The 19,541-nt window shown below is 40.3% G+C and overlaps 2 protein-coding genes across 7 annotated transcripts in view; one reads left to right on the top strand and one right to left on the bottom strand.

The window, feature by feature from the left end:
- Nucleotides 1–500: 500 nt before the first annotated feature.
- On the bottom strand, nucleotides 501–6,488 carry taf1a (TATA box binding protein (TBP)-associated factor, RNA polymerase I, A). Of its 2 annotated transcripts, none has more exons than XM_027284264.1 (11): nucleotides 6,315–6,488; nucleotides 5,145–5,324; nucleotides 4,820–4,983; nucleotides 4,601–4,714; nucleotides 3,697–3,901; nucleotides 3,355–3,473; nucleotides 2,808–2,966; nucleotides 2,649–2,715; nucleotides 2,369–2,492; nucleotides 2,110–2,264; nucleotides 501–1,264 (listed from the first exon to the last, which is right to left on the bottom strand). In XM_027284264.1, exons 2-11 carry the CDS (start codon nucleotides 5,275–5,277, stop codon nucleotides 1,224–1,226), a joined length of 1,281 nt encoding a protein of 426 aa, XP_027140065.1. In that variant the 5' UTR covers nucleotides 5,278–5,324; nucleotides 6,315–6,488; the 3' UTR covers nucleotides 501–1,223. The 2 variants fall into 2 exon arrangements, with proteins under 2 accessions (XP_027140065.1, XP_010736737.3); XM_010738435.3 differs by having other exon boundaries at nucleotides 5,157–5,324; nucleotides 6,315–6,487.
- A 1,829-nt stretch (nucleotides 6,489–8,317) lies between these two features.
- The window catches only part of mia3 (MIA SH3 domain ER export factor 3), an 18,888-nt gene continuing 7,664 nt past the window's right edge, over nucleotides 8,318–19,541 (top strand). For 2 of the 5 annotated variants that reach the window (XM_019277018.2, XM_010738434.3), the window contains exons 1-6: nucleotides 8,320–8,566; nucleotides 10,500–10,633; nucleotides 10,735–10,821; nucleotides 10,962–13,320; nucleotides 14,184–14,492; nucleotides 15,041–15,171. In XM_019277018.2, coding sequence (XP_019132563.2) covers nucleotides 8,446–8,566; nucleotides 10,500–10,633; nucleotides 10,735–10,821; nucleotides 10,962–13,320; nucleotides 14,184–14,492; nucleotides 15,041–15,171 — 3,141 coding nt within the window. In that variant the 5' untranslated portion in view covers nucleotides 8,320–8,445. Of the gene's footprint in view, nucleotides 8,567–10,499; nucleotides 10,634–10,734; nucleotides 10,822–10,961; nucleotides 13,321–14,183; nucleotides 14,493–15,040; nucleotides 15,172–19,541 lie in introns of all 5 variants that reach the window. The other 3 variants (XM_019277020.2, XM_027284262.1, XM_019277019.2) reach the window with 3 other exon arrangements.

Here is a 19,541-nt window from a genome sequence, read left to right on the forward strand (position 1 = left end):
TGAGTGGGTTCAAGTACAAAAGGGCCTGAGACAGTTTTCACTCTCAGTCCCTAGACAAAAAGAAAATTAGCTTCAAACTGTCAAGGTGCCCTCGAGGAACAAAACAAACCCCCGACAGAGCTGCTCCATGACCGAGGGAACGGTGCAATGACTGCCTGAACTGTGAGCATCTGTGTAGGTGATTAAAAAATTCAAAGCCCCGAAAAAGGAAAAAGGGAAAAAGGTCACAACGAGGACATGATCCAAAGCAGTGACCAACTCCTGCTCCTCTTCACTGCTCTGAGTTTTGAATTTTCAAACGACATGTGTTGTTGTGTGTTCCCAGATCCCTTCTGCAGCTGCTCCTGTGGTTGGGCAAGTGCTCTGGGCTTTGGTTTATGTAATGACTGCAAAGCAACACACACACACACACACACACACACAGTACAGCTGACTGAGTTGCTGCATGGCCAGCATTGTGGCAAGCCGAAACAGAATCATTACAACAACACTTTCACTTATTAAATTGGCATGCTGCTGGATGCGAGACTTTATTTCATGGTTCGGTTTGAAAGGAGAGCGTTTGAAGAAGAAGACAGAACATTCTGTTTTTTAATAGAAAATGAATACATGGCATCAAAACACACAAGGTAGAAGCACACTGGAATGTCAGAACTGTGAAAATCAAGCTTGACAATGACTCATGTAAAGCATATCTATATACAAAAACTATCCTGTTCTCTCACAATCAGTAGAAAAGCAATCATACTACAGCGAACGTCACTATTTTAAAGATAATGGCAGCAACCACCTGTCAGTGCTCTGTCCCACTTCAGCTGAGCGGTCTGTGTTGGTTGTTCTGACGTGACGAAGGCTTTGACGGAGAAAATCCCTCGGGCTCTCGTCGTATGTGACCTTACAACCCGTCCTCCGTTCAGCAGTCAAAGGTCAGCTGAGAGGGCAGAATGAGACTCTGCTTCCATTAAAATGTTTGCCATGAAACCAACAACGTGAGCGCTGATATTTAGAGCTACACTCAAAAAAATCAGGTAGCCATTCCCTCAAGATACTCTGCTGCAAAAACAGCAGAACAACAGCTCCACATGGTGGACAATGTAGCTCAAGGCAAAATGAACCAACACGAAAGAACAATGTTTTATGTTCTTCATGTAAAAAGTGTTTTTATGAAGACTCTTGCTCTTCATCGTGACGCCTCCACCTCTTATTCAGTTACTTCCCGTCGCTCAGGCACTCTCCTGTCCGGCTGAGTACTTCATGGTCAGATCTGAAAGAAGAGAGCAACGTTACACAAAGATCTAAATTAGATTAAATTCAGTGTTCTGTGTAGCTGAACCCCTACAATGATGCTACAGAGGCAAGAAAATCCTTTAGAAGTTTCTCTTAAAGCCTCTGGAAAAGAAGCGTGAAATAGTAAAAGTGTGTATATGATATTAAAGTTGAGCATCTTCATTAAGCATCCACGGAAATCTGAGTGAAAATAAACTAGAAGACTCATGACTAAAACGTTCATGAGTCCGTTCGGACTCAAAGAGGCAGATATAACGAGAGCAGAGTGGTTTTTGTTTTGATGGACAACTCAACAAATACACAGAGTTCTGCAGAGATAATGAAAACCGGGTTTCATCTGTAAAATATCTGATGTTGTTTAAAACATCACAAACATGTGGAGTCGATACAAACTCAAGTTTCCTTGCGAGAAGCTTCCAGAGCTGGATCTCCATTTTGTAAAAACAGGACTTGGTGGTAATTTACTCTCACGTCAAAGAGAAATATTTATGTCATTGTAACATTTTCAAAACTACAGAGCATTTCTTGGCAAATGTTGTCTTAGAATAAATGCCACTATCATTACAGGTAACATTCAAAATGAACAGTTACAGTAAACAATACCACCAGGGATGAGACTGGGACTACGTCACGCTTGGTAAGCCTGTGTGCCTTGTCAGTAGCCTCTCACCTGCTTTAAAAGCAGCGGAGGGAGGGGTGGTGCACAGGTATCTTGACCTGTGTGGCCACTACTGCTGTGCATTCTGGGATTTGTAGTATTATGTACGTATGAAATTATCCTGCGGGCCTTGAGTTTGACATGTCTGATCTACACTCACTTACCTGGGCAAAGGATTTTTGTGAGTGATGCCTTCACTTCCACAAGCTCCGGGTTCTCCTCGGAGTCTGTCCTGAAGTGGAAGCTTGTGAAGTGCAGCGCAGGCCACCAGTTTTTTCTTTCAGCCATTTTATCAGAGACGACGTCCTTCCAGTTTTTTCTGTTTCAGCACAGGACAAAGGGATTCGACGATGATTCATGACACACAAATGAACGCATTAATCAAAAGTGGAAGTGCTAACTTTCCAAACATTTTATACGCACTCTAACTGTAACTTTTCAATAATGTCCTTCAAACGCTTCCACGCGTCCAAGTTGCTTTTCCAGCAGGCGAAGGCCAACATCTCCAGAACGACTTCCAAAGCTTTCTGGGTGTCCTTTTTTCTCTCTAGAAAAGCAACAAATCAACAATGGACATAACGGAACGGAGTTATTAGGAGACCTGGCTGTAACATATTTCAAATTAATGTTTTCCAAAACCTTAAAAAACTGAACTTCTTTTGGCAAATGTTTGATTTATTTTATCTAACAAATCTGCTTTTACCTGACTGAAGCAGGAGAGAGCTGTACTCCAACATCAACTCATGGCTCGGGACCAGTACCTGGAGGATCTGCGGCATAAAGAAGTAAGGTTTCGTACATCAGCATTAAGTGATACACATTTTACTTTTTAGCCATGCTGCTTGTTAGCGTGCAGTTATACCTTCAGCACTTTGATCAGTTTCCTCTCCGGAGCTTCGTGCCTCTTTAAGTACTGATACAGATAGACGTGTGCGTTGGGGTTTGGTGGGAATGTGTTGTCATAAGCGTAATTTTTCAGGACGTTTAAAGCCTCTTCATAATCCTCATAGAAATCCAGCATCTGTCAAAAATAAAACAATAAGTACAGCATCGAGCCTGAGATCGAACAAATACAAGCCTGAGAAGAACATTTCGAAAACATTAAAGAGGCTGATGATAACATAGTGTACAGCAGGTTTATTATGTGGATGTAACACAGAATTTAGGTTCACTATCAAAGAACACCAAAATATATGTACTGAAAGTGATTGCTGCCGATTATTATTCTGTCAGTTTACTAATGGTTGCAGCTCTTGTATATTCGTTGGAGAAGGGTCAAATCTGGAGCGACTTGACGCGCTTGTAGCTCCGTGACCAGTCAGACCAGTCTTGTGTGTTTGGTTTCATTATGTGACATTAAAAATATACTTTTCTATAGTTCAATCAGGCAGTTAGGAATGAGTACTCACCTCAACGTAACTCAGTATGAAGGGATCCCACACACCTGGGTTCCTCAAAATCTCTTTTAGATTCACAGAGGCCTGTCGGAAGTAGTTGTGCATGTCCGCGTTGGAAATGGAGCTGGGATCTGAAACAGTCGGATGAGTTCACATCATTTGAGACGTATTTAGTGGAACATACACACACAAGAAGGTTTCCTACAACTCAACAACCTCTTTAGCTCCTTTTTTAATCAGAGCAGTTACTGCGTTTGACCTGTAGGTGGCAGTGTGACATCACACAAGAGCTTCTGTGTGAGGGGTACAGGTGAATAATGGATGGTTTGGTTGTTAAGATGTGTATCACCTTACCAGTGTCGAAGTGTGTAAACCTTTTGTCACACCAGATCATATAATCCAGTAAACTCCGGTAGGCCTGGATCAGTTTAACGATCTGCTGCTGCCTGACGTGGCCTGACTCCTTTCCGTACCTCCAGCTTTCGGCGGCAGACAGCTGATTCTTTGCGTTCTCAATGTGACCATTTAGCAGCAGGTGAAACGAATGTTCCAGACAGATCTAGAGACATGAAAACAGTTCACTGTGAGGTCAGGTCTACTAGGGGTCTGAAGTGATGTCAAACAGCAATGTTAGGCTTTTCTTGGCTAAATTTCTGAGCATCTATGTTGTTATGGAATTTTCTATCGTTAGGTTACACAAGGTCACATGTGGGCCTTGAGGTCCTCGGCAGTATTAATTGTTTGTCTTTGACTAGGTGCCACCATATCTCAACACTGTGGTGGCTGGGGTCGAAGAGACCTGTTGCTGCCTTCCTAGACATAATAGACAGCTGGCCGTTGACGGTCCAATCTCTGTCTCCAGACTAGAACATGCTGACAATAACACCTCCATGGGTAAAGACATTCTCTTTGACTAATTCTGGGCGTGTAGTATTTGTGCCGTTATCTTGGGATTTAAAGTCTATCAACCAGCACGAGTTTGGCAGAATGTGAGACCGACTCAGGCACTTCTGATGAACTTTGAGAGTGTCTCTAATTCTCCTTGATCAAGCATCAATAAATAATACAGCATAAGACATCAAGGCTCCTGAACACTTTCTTCTTTCCTGACCTCACCATTGACCTTTGACTATCCACAACATATGGGATCAAATAACATGATCACAATCCCACAGGCATCCTCGAATTAAGCAAAACCAAGCAGGTAAACTAAGTAAGGATGGGACACAGTCTCTTTCTACTGTACTAGCTAACATACCATCAGGTAGTGTCTGATCCCTGAGTGTTTCATCCGTTCATAGATGCTGTTGTAGTCGTCCAGCTTTGAGTTGGGGTGCTGATGAAGGATCTCTGTGCTCAATCTCCAAACGAGCTGGTGGAAATTACCAAAAAAAAAAAAGGTGTTAATCTATAAAGCAATGTGGAACCTTTCATTCAGCACTATCATTCATGCTGTACTAAAGTAAACCAAACGTACCTCCGTATACTGCTCACTTTGGCTAGTGGCCGTGTCTTCTAACTTTTGTGGGTAGCATGCCATATATTCTGCCGCCTCTTGCCATCTGTGATGCAGCAGCGCTTCTCTGATGTGCTCCAGACAGATTCTGGTACTCTGGTGAAACCCAGTTTCACGTGGTGTCTCTTAAGATGAAAAAAAGTTATTATTTGATGACGTCACTGTATTTGTCATAAACATTATTAACTAACAGGTTCTTCAGCTTGATATTAACATCGATGTCAATGTCAGTCTAGCTCTAGTAAGTTCTGAATCGTAAACACAAGACTGTAATGTAGGAACGTACTGTACGACTCACCTGCATCCATGCGCCTAGGTTTTGTTCTTTTCGATCCTCTTGTCGAGTTGTCGTCGGAGAAATCATCTTCATGCTTCAAGTCTTCGAAGCGTCCTAGCTCTCTCTCCAAGTCATCCATCATCAGCACAACAGCAACAGTTAGACTCAGGCTCCGTGTTTGACTTCCAGCTGCAGGGATGAAAAATATTTGAGTCAGCAGGCAACTTATTTCCAAGACATTTAAGATTGCTGAACAGTTAAATATCTTTACAGTTATTCAACTTTTTCTTTTTTTGTGCCAACTTACAGCTTTGCTTTGTAATGCCCAACTAGAACCTGTTTTTGTTTTTTATATTTTATATTTCTCTCATTTTGTGATATAGAGTACCATAGTTATTGTGCAATATGTGTGGAATATGTATGTATCGAATTTTACACGGGGTCACGTGTGGGCCTTTAGGTCCTTGGCAGTATTAGTTGTTTGGCTTTGGTTGGGAACAGTAGGTGCCAGTCTATCTCAACACTGTGGTGACCAGGGTCAAAGAGACCTATTGCTGCCTTCATAGACATAATAGATAGCTTGTTGTTGACGGTCCAATCTGTGTCTCCAGACTAGAACATGCTGACAATAACACCTGCATGGGTAAAGACATTCTCTTTGACTAATTCTGGGCGTGTAGTATTTGTGGTGTTATCTTGGGGTTTAAAGTCGATCCACCAGGATGAGTTGGGGCAGAATTAGAGACCGACTCAGGCACTTCTGATGAACTTTGAAGAGTGTCTCTAATTCTCCTTGATCAAGGCTCCTGAACGCTTTCTTCCTTCCTGACCTCACCATTGACCTTTGACTTCAGCAATTTCTCCACAACAGATTAAAAATCATTTAAAAATATCTGCACAATGTAAAAAGCAGCAAGAAACATGCAGGAATATGTTATTATTATCAAACTGCTGGTGCTTATAGCTCTGTATCCTGATTTAGTCGCAACAATAGACAACAACTCGTTGTTATCAGAGCTTTTAGACGGACTTTAATCTGCATTTGTGCCAAAATAGCTGCTGTAATTTAAGCAATTAACCACCGACAGAGCAGCTCCTGTTATATTAACTCCATCACGGTGAGATGTTTTTAATTATGAGATTATTGTGTTGTAAAAACAAAGTTAGCACAGGTCCTACCTGCTCAGCAGACGTTTCTGAAGGTAAACAACCAGCTGACGCTAAATTATCAACAGCAGCTGCTCATACATCTGCTATTTGTGAGAAATTAATATTATATTAAAACAATAATAAAACGCTGCCCACATGTTAGCCCGTCTGTGCTCTTCCTCTTCGTGTTGTTTACACTTTAACGGAGGATTGCACTCATTGACCGCACAGCGCCACCTGCAGTACCGGAGTGTAACACACAGAGGGCGGCCCCTTTATGTGACACACACACAGTACATATATATAAATATTTAAATTAAAACGGAATAAAATAAATGTAAAACAATTATACAGTTACTTATACACATATATTACTTCTTAGCCAGTAAAAGGTCAGTATTGGTGGCAGTATCACCAAACACTGTTATGCAGACACATACACACTGTACTATATATAATAAATATAATAAGGATATTGTAGATATAATAATATATAAATATATAAGATAATATTAGGTAATATATAATATGACATTTTTCTGAGCATCCAGTACAGCATGGCAAAACATACATTAAACATGCATTAGAATTAACCTATAGACAGATACAGAAATCTTTCCTGCAACATGTACATATACTTTATTTACTATGGCTATTTTATATTTTAAGTTATGTTAAGTTTTTCTTTTATATTTTGTATTCTTAATACTTGTCTATATGTCACGGTGTGTAATGCTGCTGCTGCACCGTATTTCCCGCTTGTGGATAAAAAGTATCTATCTATCTATATATCTATCTATCTATCTATCTATCTATCTATCTATCTAGCTATCTATCTATCTATATCTATCTATCTATCTATATGATAAAAGTAGAAATTAAACATTTGTAGCAAAATTAACATTTGCATAGGATTTAAAATGGTACAGGGAATCAAAAACGTGCAGATGAGTTAAACATTTGCATAGAAAATAAATATATAACCCGTTCTGACATCTATACAAATAAAAGATTATAAAAATATAAGATAGAACCACAATGGCTGTAAACAGATGAATGAAAGTCCAGGAAGTTGTGCAAAAGAGGGACTAGATTAGAAATTAAAGCATAGGAATTTAAATATGTACAGAGGAATCAAACAACGTGCAGATGAGTTAAACATTTGCGATAGAATAATATATAACTGTGTCTATACAATAGAATACTATATATATAGATAGATATATGAATAAGTATGTAAACAAAAGTGAAATATATATATATATATATATATATATATATAATATATTATATAGATATATATATATATATATATATATATCTATATAAATAGAAAAAGGTTTAAAAATGAAGAGATAGGACACCAGATGGCTGTAACCAGAATGAAGTCCGTAAATTGTGCAAAAGAGGGGCAGATTAGAATTAAGCATAGGATTAAATATGTAGAGAGGAATCAAAAAACGTGCAGATTTAAACATTTGCATAGAAAATTATAACATGTGTCTATCAAGTAGAATATATAGATATATATTATATATAAGAGATATATATAATATATAGTAGAAAGTATATATATATATAAAAAATAGAAAAATGTTTAATAAAAATATAAGATAGAACCACAGATGTCTGTAAATAGAAATGAAAGTCCAGGAAGTTGTGCAAAAAGAGGGGCTAGTTTAGAAATATGAAGCTGCAGTTGCATAAATAACAATTCATGTAACTGATAATCTATTTAACTTGATGCATGCAGATTCACGTATGCAGTAATTAACAGGATAAACTAATCACATAACACGGTAACTTGATCATTTGTTACATCCTGAGTCATGCACCCTCATTTTAAAGTGCACTCTTTGTGTTCATAATGCAGATGTCCTTGGATTTGCTGCATGATGCATAATCTTGTGCAGTTTTCTCTGACTGCATCTGTTTGACATTGTTTCCCACAGTCACATGAAGCAGCCTTTTCTTTTTTCTTTTCTTTTTTAATCCAACCCCCCCTCCTGGTTGAAAACCTATCCGTGCCCGCACACACCCAGCCGGATCCGATCTGCTGACGTGTCGGCTCCTTCTTCGCCTTCTAACCTCTAACTGCTCATGCTCCAACAGCAACAGCAGGCAGCGAGCAAAGCAAAGCAGTCAACAGAAAACTGCCAGCATGGCAGCAAAACACTTTTACCGACAAGGCTTTTTATTACTTTTATTTAATTTTATCTCCACGGCGGCGTTGGAAAAACGTTTCTCCAACTTTAAAAGATGCGCCGATGAGGAGTGCAGCAGTAAGTTTGGACACTCGCATCCTTTTACATCCTGATAAACTGCGCCTTATCTCCGGGTTGACCTGTTGCCAGTCGATATTTGTGACCCTGGATAACCTCAGGCGGTTGTTGTGCAGGCTGATTAGACGTGTACCTGTCATTAAAAACAACACAGCTTGTTATTAACGTGCTGCAGGTTTGTCCGTTGGCCGGTTGCCTGGCAGCTCCGGCCTGGCTGGATTTTTTTTTTTTGGGGGGGGAGCTAACGTTAGCAGCTAATTAGCCACCGGCCGGCCGGCTTCGTTTAACACAAAAAAAGGCAAAAAACAATATTTAACATTAACTAACACTCTTTATCTTTATTGTTAAGAGGCTCTGACACGTTGTTAACGCGGACATTAACCTCAATCCACGTTAAACTCTTATAAATGTGCCGTTAGCTTCAGCTATCTGGTCTGATATTCAAATTAACGTTAAATGTACGCTGCTATGATTTAAAACTAACACTGTTAGAGCTGCTGTTCACTTAAAATATAAAACTACACACATAAGATGTTATACTGGCGACATATCACCAGTTTTTAAAGAGTCATAAAACGGTAAACACATAAAATAAGCAGCTGTTTTATGACCAAACACTACTAAAACTATGACATGGCTATGAGTAGGTGTAGGCATCAGTTTCATTATGCTATGTTTTGTAAAAAAAAAAGGAGCCAAATTGGCAAAAAAAAGTGACAATTAAATAGGTTTTTGAGAGCAAAACCTGCCCCCAGATTCATTGATTTCAGTTCTTTATATGTGAATAAGTGCTTATTTGTTAAATCATCATATCTTTATTTGGTTTTTGGACTGTCAGATGGACAAAACATTATAAATGTACTGTAAGGTTCAGCTATCCGATATTCAAATTAACTCAGGTTTACTCTTCAGTGTACGCTGCTATGATTTAAAACTAACACAGGGAGACTGTTAGAGCTGCTGTTCACTTAAAAAATAATACTACACACAGTGTTTTTGGTGATAAGATGTTATACTGGCGACATATCATTGAGGAAAGCTAGTTTTTAAAGAGTCATAAAACGGTAAACACATAAAATAAGCAGCTGTTTTATGACCAAACACTACTAAAACTATGACATGGCTATGAGTAGGTGTAGGCATCAGTTTTATTGTGCTATTTTTTGTAAAAAATTGGCAAAAAAAGTGACAATTAAAGAGCAAAACATGCCCACAGATTCATTGATTTCAGTTCTTTATATGTGAATGTGTGCTTATTTGTTAAATCATCATATCTTTATTTAGTTTTTGGACTGTCAGATGGACAAAACATTATAAATGTACTGTAAGCTTCAGCTATCTGATATTATATATAAATTAACTCAGGTTTACTCTTCAGTGTACGCTGCTATGATTTAAAACTAACACAGGTAAAGCCTTGGGGAGACTGTTAGAGCTGCTGTTCACTTAAAATATGATACTACACACAGTGTTTGTTATACTGGCGACATATCATCGAGGAAAGCTAGTCATAAAACGGTAAACACATAAAATAAGCAGCTGTTTTATGACCAAACACTACTAAAACTATGACATGGCTATGAGTAGGTTAGGCATCAGTTTCAGTTTCATTTTGCCATGTTTTGTAAGAATAATAATAATATTGTAGAGACAAATTGGCAAAAAAAAAGAAGTGACAATTAAAGAGCAAAACCTGCCCCCAAATTCATTGATTTCAGTTCTTTATATGTGAATATGTGCTGCTTTGTTAAATCGTCATATCTTGTTTCGTTTTATGGACTGTCAGATGGACAAAACATGACATTTTATGACAGTTTTATTTGCTTTATGACATAAAAGTTGCCTCCGGTTTGGCATATTTGGTTTCTTGAAATGTGCACTGCTATGACAAATAACATTCATTCCCTCATTGCTTGATGTTTTGCTTTCGCAGTGCTTCTGTGTCGAGGAAAAGCTTTGGCAGATTTCACTGGACCAGACTGTCGGTTCCTGTCTTTCAAGGCATCAGAAACTATCTATGTATACTATAAATTGTCAGGCAGAAGGTCCGACATGTGGGCCGGAAGTGTAAGTATACTGTGGTTAATATTTAATCAGGAGTAGAAACACCCATGTTTGACTATGTGGTTATAATCTGTAATATTCTCTTTTTGTACTTTTGTCAATAGGTTGGAAATAACTTTGGCTATTTCCCAAATGATCTTCTTGCCGTTAACCACATTTATACGGAGAAAGAGTTTGAAATTCCAGCAGAGGTATGGAAATATGTTGCTGACTAACTGAATTAATTATTCAAAATGCAGTCTGAATGACAATGCTGCTGTCAACGTAATAACAATTCCCCCTGCAATGAACACGCATATTCCTTACAATAAATGTTCTTGTCTTTTCCCAGGAAACAGATTTCGTCTGTTTTGACACTGGATTTAATGCGTTTGACAGTTACGACGTAGATTTACTATTGGGCTCCTTACCGGAGGAGAATGATAGTGAAAATAAGGAAACATCTGAGGACGCACAGAAAGAAACACAGCCATCAGAGGACGAGGCGTCTGACAGTGAAAAACAAACTGAACATCATGTCTCAGAGGATGATCAAAGTGCCTCTTTATCTGAACTTGAACCTGAATCACCTTTTGCAGGAGAAGAAGAACCTGAAGCAGAGGATACGCCCGATGCTACTGAAACAGAAGAAATAGAAGTTGAGCAAACTCCAGAGCCTATTTTTGAAAATGCTGTGTCAGAAAGGAGTGAAACCAAAGATACACCCGTGGAATCTGTGGCCAAAGTTGATGTTGTTTCAGAAAATGAACCAGTCTCTATTTCGGAAGGAGTGCAAATCCCTGACTTAAAAACTACCCTTGGAACAACTTTCGATGCTGTTACCACAGATGAGGAAATCACCAAGAGTGTTACCCCATATGATTATTATGAGGAGGATGAGCCTGAAAATGTGGAGGATCCTCCAGAGGATAACACTGAAGTTAAAGCAGAAACTCCATTGCTGACCAGAGCTGATGTTGTTTCCGAAACCGAACCAGTCTCTATGTCTGATGGAGTGCAAATCCCTGAGTTAAAAACCACCCTTGGAACAACTTTTGATGCTGTTACCACAGATGAAGAAATCACCACGAGTGTTACCCCATATGACGAGGAGGACAGTGAATATGTAGAGAATCCTCCTGAAGATGACGTTGATATAAAAGTAGAAACTCCGTTGCTGGCCAGAGCGGATGTTGTTTCCGAAAATGAACCAGTCTCGACATCTGAGGGAGTTCAAATCCCTGAGTTAAAAACTACCCTTGGATCAACTTTTGATGCCGTCACCACAGATGAAGAAATCACCAAGAGTGTTACCCCATATGAAGAGGAGGAGCCCGAAGATGTGGAGAATCCTCCTGAAGATGATGTCAAAGTGGAAACCCCATTGCTGTCTTTCTCTGAAGAAACTGTGAACACTCCAGCGACTGATCCCCTCAAAAAGGATGAAAGTCCTCCTCCAGCAATTCAGGACGACACACCAGAGACTGCAGAGGAGAAGGGTATGTGGACGTCAATTGGAGATGCTGTTTTTTCAGTTGTCACTGGCGGACAGATGACGGAGCACGACTTGAGTTCAGAGGAAGATGAAGATGATGAGGAGGAAGAAGCTGCAGAAGCAAAGAAAGACGTGGAAAAACTGATATCACTAACACCACCAAACGAACCAAAGGACATAGAGCCAGTTCATCAAGATCCACGTACGTTCAGCTCTGTGCAAACTGACTCAGTTGATAGTGATGATGAGAGTGAAGGGGAAGTTGTCGGACCTGAGGAAGCACTAATCCACCAAGTGGGAGATCCTGCCGTTCCTGAGGCTCAAACAACAGATCTTAAAACAGCAGATGACTCCTCTGAGCACAAAGAGGAGGAGGATGAAGATGATAATACAGGTGTACAGGATTTAGACAATGAAAACGAAACAGCGACCGATCATGACTTAGCCAGTAGAAAAACTGAAACACACCAGGACCCGTTGACAATGGAGATACAATCGGAGAACTTGCATGTCAAATATGATGGAAAGAGAGTAGAAGACCGTCTACCTAAACAGATACATGACCAATTAATGAAAGACATAGAAGGTAATAACAGTCAACCATCTATGGAGGAACCCGAGATTCATGAGGAAGTTATTATGGAGGAGCTGGATGACGATAAAGATCCAGACATGGAGGAGAAAGAAGAATTACTTGAAGACGAAAATGCACTTTCTTTCTCACAACCAGACGGCACTGACTCCGACAAACCGCCACCTGAGACAATCGCGTCGAGCCCAGAGCCAGAATACAGCGATAGCGTGATGAGGCTGTCTCTGCTTCGAGACCACTTCACAGAGGAGAAGATGGAGCGCATCCAAAAGCTTCTGGGCCTCAAGAATCTCTTTAAAGTGGAGGCCATGTTCTCTGACTTGGACACAGAATTCCACGCTACCCGTCGCACACTTACAGGGACGCACGCACAAGACATTGAAAATGCGCTCGAGGGCATCCTGGAAGCCTCCGAGAACACTATCCTGGACGAGATTGAGAAGATGCTGGATAACCAGGGTACAAAACCCAGTTACGACCAACATATGGACACAAGTAGTATGGATGAGGAGACTGAAATACTGGATGACTTCCAGGAGCTTGCATTCAGCCTACGACAGAAGTATTCAACAGCCAGTGACAGCACGCCTTTGGCAACAGAAAAACCATCAGATATTGACCAAGGTACGGTTCTTTGTTTTTACTATTTTCATTTGAGTATCTAGTACAGATAAGAGTTAGGATTGACTCTTGTGATTGGTAGTCGGATTTTACCACTGCATATTCTGTTTTAACCGCTGATAGGGGCCGTTCACAGACAAGTAAAGTATATTGCATCAGCTTATGATTCGCAGGTGGAAGTGAATGCTGAACTTGATACTGTGCCACAACAGATATGCAGCCCTGAACTGTCCTTTCAGGCTCTGTTCGGATATCGTGTTTCCAGATATATCCAGATTATTGTACCAACTTTGTATTGGGCCTCTGCTAAAAAAAACAACAGATTTTTGCTTGGCCATCAGGCTAGAGAAGACGATACCTTCTCCTTTTTTAACTTTGTCCTAGTTGTTTGTCATATCAGCATCAGCATCAACATTTTTTAAGTCTTTGTGCACTCAGCAAAGTTGAGCAGACTGTTTGGCAGCTAGTCTGTAGTTCAAGCTATTTGATCCAGTTGTATCCACGGTGTAATGTGGCTGACTTCTCACCTGCATGAACGCAGATGCAAGTGTGAACGCAGCCTAATTTCAACACCGAACAACCTCTGTTGTCTTTCGACTATAATTAATTTAAAATTGGATTTCATGTAGCAACAGCTCAGTACAGAGTTGTAATTCGTTTGGCTTCAGTGTCACAAAGAGTCTCACTGACCTACTAAGAAAATACCACGCTCCTGACAACCACACACCACACCTGCTGTCATTAGATGAAATACTAACCCAAGGAATGGAAATCGAAACCAAAGCGCAAAAGCAAACTCCAAACCTTTGGACAGACCTGGGAATTTCCCTTCCTGACCTCTAATTGCCCTAATGTTTTTGTTGTAGATGAACGTGAAATAAACATTGTTGACGAAGACAACGTTAACGTCCCGATGGCTGAGAGCGATGACAACCTCACAGTAACGGATCATGAAGAAAAGCCAGCAGAAACTAATGAAAAAGAGGTAGTAGTTTTGGACGAGGTGCACAGTGGACCAGACGTCAGTGTCGAGGAGGATGGCGGACACTTTAATAAAAACAAAGAAGGTCAGCCGGGCTTCGGCGCATCAGAGGAGATGCCGAAAATCCCTCAAGCCACCCTGGAGAAGCCCTTAGATGTGGGCCGTGTTGTCGAGGTTGATCACTCGCAGTCAGGTTGGTAATCATTTAATGACATCCATGATACATCTTTTCTTTTTTGAAGTTAAATGAAAGGTTAAAAGGGCAAAAAGGTTCTTCAGCCACTTGGCTTGGGCCTTTCTTTGTGGAGTTTGCATGTTCTCCCTGTGTCTGTGTGGGTTCTTTCTGGGTGCTCCTGCTGATCATTTGTGTCATACATGCAAGTTTCTTTAACCTAGAAACAAGAGTTCCATTGTGGAGACACTTGTTTAATTTTTTAACATTACTGGGGTCATTTTTTGCCAAGCGTTTACCCTCAAATTTGACACTTCTATTAAAAATCCTCAACATTTGGGCCATGATGAGAAAATTGAAACCTGTTTTTAGTCCACCTCACGTTAAGCTCCCTGAGCTTTTATTATAACAGTCGATTAATCTTCTTTGGTTCTATCTTTGCTTTACCTGGTTTTCAGACAATTGTTTGATAATCACATTAAGCTATTCCTAATGCATGAGATGACGACCAGGACACTTTGTCTGCACACATAAACTGACTAGCAGGTACATTCATTTTGTTCTGCCAGGATCCTTGGACTCTGTGGAGTCAGTGTCTGAAATGAACGAAGAAGAAGTGGGATTGTTCTCAACGGGAATTGTCTACATGGGCTGCATTCTTTCAATGATGAGGAGTAAACTTGCAGAGTGGACCATTATGGTAAGTCTAAGAATTGTAAGCTACTGTGCTTGCTTCGTTTCTGTCACTTTGTGTGTTTAAATGCTAAAGGTTTAAATCCATGAACTCAATATCGCAGAAGAATGTCTATATATATGTATCTCTTGCCCCTACGAGGGTAGTGAAAAACTTAAGAGTTATGATTGATGACCAACTTCTCTCATCATGTTGCCGAGTCGTGCCTCTTCACACTTTATGACGTCGGAAAAATCATGCCTTACATGACTAAACATGCTACCCAACTGTGGTCAGCAGCGACTATATTACTGTAACTATCTCCTGATGTGCCTTTCGAGCCTGCACAGTGAAACCTTTTTGCCTTAATCATCCTAAAAGGGCACAAGTTACCCCGCTGCTCAACAAGCTCATAATACTTCGGTTCTGCATCGTCTTACATAGGCATATGTTATCTACTGTAATGAACGACACATGGCACCCGTACGCTCAGGGCAATACAAACTTTTCTCGTCTGTTGTTCCTTGAACGTCCTACCAGTTCCTTCAAAAACCTCCTGGAGACCTCCAGCTCTTTAGAGAGTACCTCCTCTCCAACACTACCAACAACTGGACATGATAAATCTATCCCCCCCTACTTATTGCTGCACTAACATGTCTTTGACTGTTTCCCTGTTTTGAAAGTCATGTTGGATAAATGCATTAGCTAAAACATCAAAACATTACACACTGTATATTTGTTTATCATGTAATGGTAGGGTAATTTTGGCAGCTTGGGGCGGCTGTGGCTCAGAGGTAGAGTGGGTCGTCCACTAATCAGAAGATCCCCGGTTCGATCCCCTCCAGTCTGCATGTCAAAGTGTCCTTGGGCAAGATACTGAACCCCAAATTACTCCTGAAGGCTGTGCCATCGGTGTGTGAATGTGTCCTAAAAACTGATGAGCACTTGGCACCTTGCGTGGCAGCCAATGCCATCATGTGTATGAACGTGTGTGAATAGGATGAATGAGATGCGTACTGTAAAGTGCTTTGAGTGGTCCTCTGCTACAGAAGCCCTAAAGGGTCATACATACATACATTTTATTCCACCCGTTTTCCCGTGATAACGAGACAATTTCCCTCCATTTTCCCATGATAACGGAATAAATAATTCGAGATCTCGAGAAAACAAAACGATAGTTTAGTGTATTAAATAATTTAGTGTAGCAATGTCAGAGGAGCAGGAGACACCTTTAGTGTATTTTGTATTTGTTCTTGTTTTGTCTCAAAACATTTCAAAGAATTACTGAGTTTGAAATACAGATAGTCAGTTTTGATTTTCAGGGTATTTATGACGACATCAGGCTCAGTTAGACTGCGCCGTCTTCTCAGATGACGCACACTAATGTGTACATTATCTACAGCAAGGCATGAAGCTGTTTCAGCCTGTGTCGGGCCTCGTTTGAAGAGATACGTGATGATCGATATTCTCCTGCTCCTCTGACATTGCTACACTAAATGATGTTTCCTGCAATGATTTAATACACTAGACTAGGGGTGGGCAATATATCGAATATACTTGATATATCGCGGTTTGTTAAGAGTGTTAAAATGCTATAAAAAGAGTGTGTAGATGGACTGTTCTACACTGATTTTGAGCCAATAGGTCACATGACCTGGAAGCTATTGAGCTTTAAAGCTCATATTTACATTATGAAATGTATAAAAAAAAAGTGTTAAAATGCTATAAAAAGAGGTGTGTCTCATACAGCAAGTGTAAATCTACTGTTCTACATTGATTCTGAGCAATTACAATACTATCAAGGTAATAATGACATTATTATTTATTAGAAATAAACAATACAAAACAACAACAACAAAAATATCGAGATATATATCGTGTATCGCGATATAGCTTAAAAATATCGAGCAGCCCTACGCTAAACTATCGTTTTGTTTTCTCGAGATCTCGAATGAATTATCTTGTTATCATAGGAAAACAGGTGGAATAAAATGTATGTATGTATGTATGACCCTTTGGGGCTTCCGTACAGAAGACTAGAAAGACACTATACAAGTACAGTCCATTTAATTTTCGAACATGTTAAGATTTGGCTTGACTTTATATACACACACACACACACACACACACACACACACACACACACAGAGTTCATAGAGGGGGAGAAAGTTGAGATCTCCGAGCCGCCCTGAACGCCTCACTCCCCCTCCCCCCTCCGTGTCTCGGGCTGAAGTTCAACAGCCGGTTGCTGAGCTGGAAACTAGCACAACAACCGAACCGGCGGGGGGCCTTATTTTGACATGGAAAAGAACCGATAATTATCACAGGACACGGTCGTAACACGGGACTATATGTCCTGTCAGGTTAATTTAGGCTCTGTAGTCGTTTTTAGTGCTAAATCTGAACCTAAAGCTCAGCTAAACGCTCATCGATACGACGACTCATCTGTAATTTCCGTTAATCAACCGCCAACTCCTGCCTCGACTATACAAGAAGACTATTTAGCGTTTCTAACGACGTTTTTATTTAGTGTTTACCCGGACTAACGTCAGCTTAGCTCGCCCCGTGTTTACTCAGAGCTAACAGAGCTAATACCTGTCATCGTCCGGCTAAAGCAGTTAGCATGGAGAGTGATACATCACCCCGACCTGTAATGGAGCCGGATCACCTTTACGTGTTTCTGCTAAAGCAGCTGCAGCATGTGAGTGTTGTAAGAAAAGCAGCGTGTTAGTGAGTGTGTGTGTTTGTTTGTGGCCTGCTGACGTGTTGATCAGCAGATGGCTGATGCGCCTTCATCCCAACGTCAACCTGCATTATCTCTCTGTGTGTTTGAACGGCCCTTAAACGCATCATGGTTGCAGTCCTGCTTTGTGTGCACTGCTGTGTTGTTTAATTTATTTCTAATCCCTGCATTTCTTACCATAGAGTGTGTGTGTGGCCTCATGCTCGGTTCAAAGGTCACTTTAGAGGCTGGCTCATTACACAGAGCTCTCTAAGTATGACTAAGCGTTAATGAAGCGGTTAGACTGTTGTCTGTTCTGCTGCCAAACACATTGAATGTGGAAGCAGTAGGTGAATGCGGAAATTGGTTTCCTGCTCCACTATAATAATCTCAATAATATCTTTTTTTTTTTAATGTGCAAATGCACTCTTCAGCGACCTGCACTGGCTGCCTGTAGCTGCCAGAATTAAACACAAAGCTCTGACGCTAGCCTACAAAACCACCTCAGGATCTGCCCCTGCCTATCTCAGCGTCTTACAAGGCTCACGTCCCGACCAGGGCGCTACGCTCCGCTCATACAAACCGCAGTTGTACCCTCGCCTCTCGCAAAGCGAGGTCACTCTAAACTCTTCTCTGTGGTCGTCCCCAAATGGTGGAATGACCAACGGCTACTAGAACAGCAACATCCCTTTCGACCTTTAAAAAACTTGTAAAAACTTCTGTTTCGAGAATGCTTCCCTGCCTAACAAAACTAACAACTACTCTGTGCTCCTTTACACCTTTCTCAGCTTATGTCCTCCTCTGTAAGTCGCTTTGGATAAAAGCGTTGCTAAATGCAATGTAATGTAATGTAAATGCTTGGTTGTATTATTATTATTATTATTATTATTAGTAGGTAATTGTATGGTAATGTCCTGATTCCAGTTAATGAACATCTCAGTCTTGGCCTGTATATAAATATATATATAATATTGGAAGTTGTTTTTGTGTGCCTCCTCAAAATTGACCTGATTTCAGTCTCTATTTTAGTTTGAATATCTCACAGCAGGATATTTTCCTCCGTCATGTATCGCACCTTAAGACGTGGAACTCCCATCTCTTATTTATATTACTGTATTTACTATTGCTTTTTTGATATTTATTATGTATATTTTGCTTTATAGTAATTTTTATTCTTTGTTGTCACTTGTCACTTTGTGTAATGCTGCTGCTGCACTATAATTTCCCAGCTTGGGATAAATAAAGTATATCTGTCTGTCGTCTGTCTGTCTGTCTGTCTGTCTGTCTCTGTCTTTCTTTCTTTCTTTCTTTTTCTTTCTTTCTTTCTTTCTTTCTTTCTTTCTTTCTTTCTTTCTTCTTTCTTTACTTTCTTCTCAATTCTTACTTAGCTTACTTCTACTTTACTTTCTGACATTCCTCAATGTTTTTGTGTGCCGAACAGGTTATTGCACAGCTGCCAGACGACTGGAAGCCGGGGAAACCTTCTTTGGCTGTCCTTGGCAAGCCGTGTCCCTCACTGCTTTGGTCGGAGTAGTGAGCTTCACCCCTCTTCTGGAGGACCGTGTTGGCGGTAAGCGTTGTACTATTGCTCCTCTCGTCTCTGATCAGATTATGTGTTATGATTCGCCAATAAAGAAGAAAAAATGTGTTTGCATGAGCTAGATTAATTATGTTT

Source organism: Larimichthys crocea, chromosome XI (genome assembly GCF_000972845.2).
Source record: "Larimichthys crocea isolate SSNF chromosome XI, L_crocea_2.0, whole genome shotgun sequence".
NCBI lineage: Eukaryota > Metazoa > Chordata > Actinopteri > Sciaenidae > Larimichthys > Larimichthys crocea.

Bases quoted from the DNA above. Each gene is read 5' to 3' on its own strand.
- taf1a (XM_027284264.1), bottom strand. From the start codon at position 5,277: ATGATGGATGACTTGGAGAGAGAGCTAGGACGCTTCGAAGACTTGAAG. The intron at 4,715-4,819 runs GTACGTTTGGTT...AATTTCCACCAG, and splicing joins AAAGTGAGCAGTATACGGAG to CTCGTTTGGAGATTGAGCAC. The intron at 2,716-2,807 runs GTATAACTGCAC...TTTATGCCGCAG, and splicing joins AACTGATCAAAGTGCTGAAG to ATCCTCCAGGTACTGGTCCC.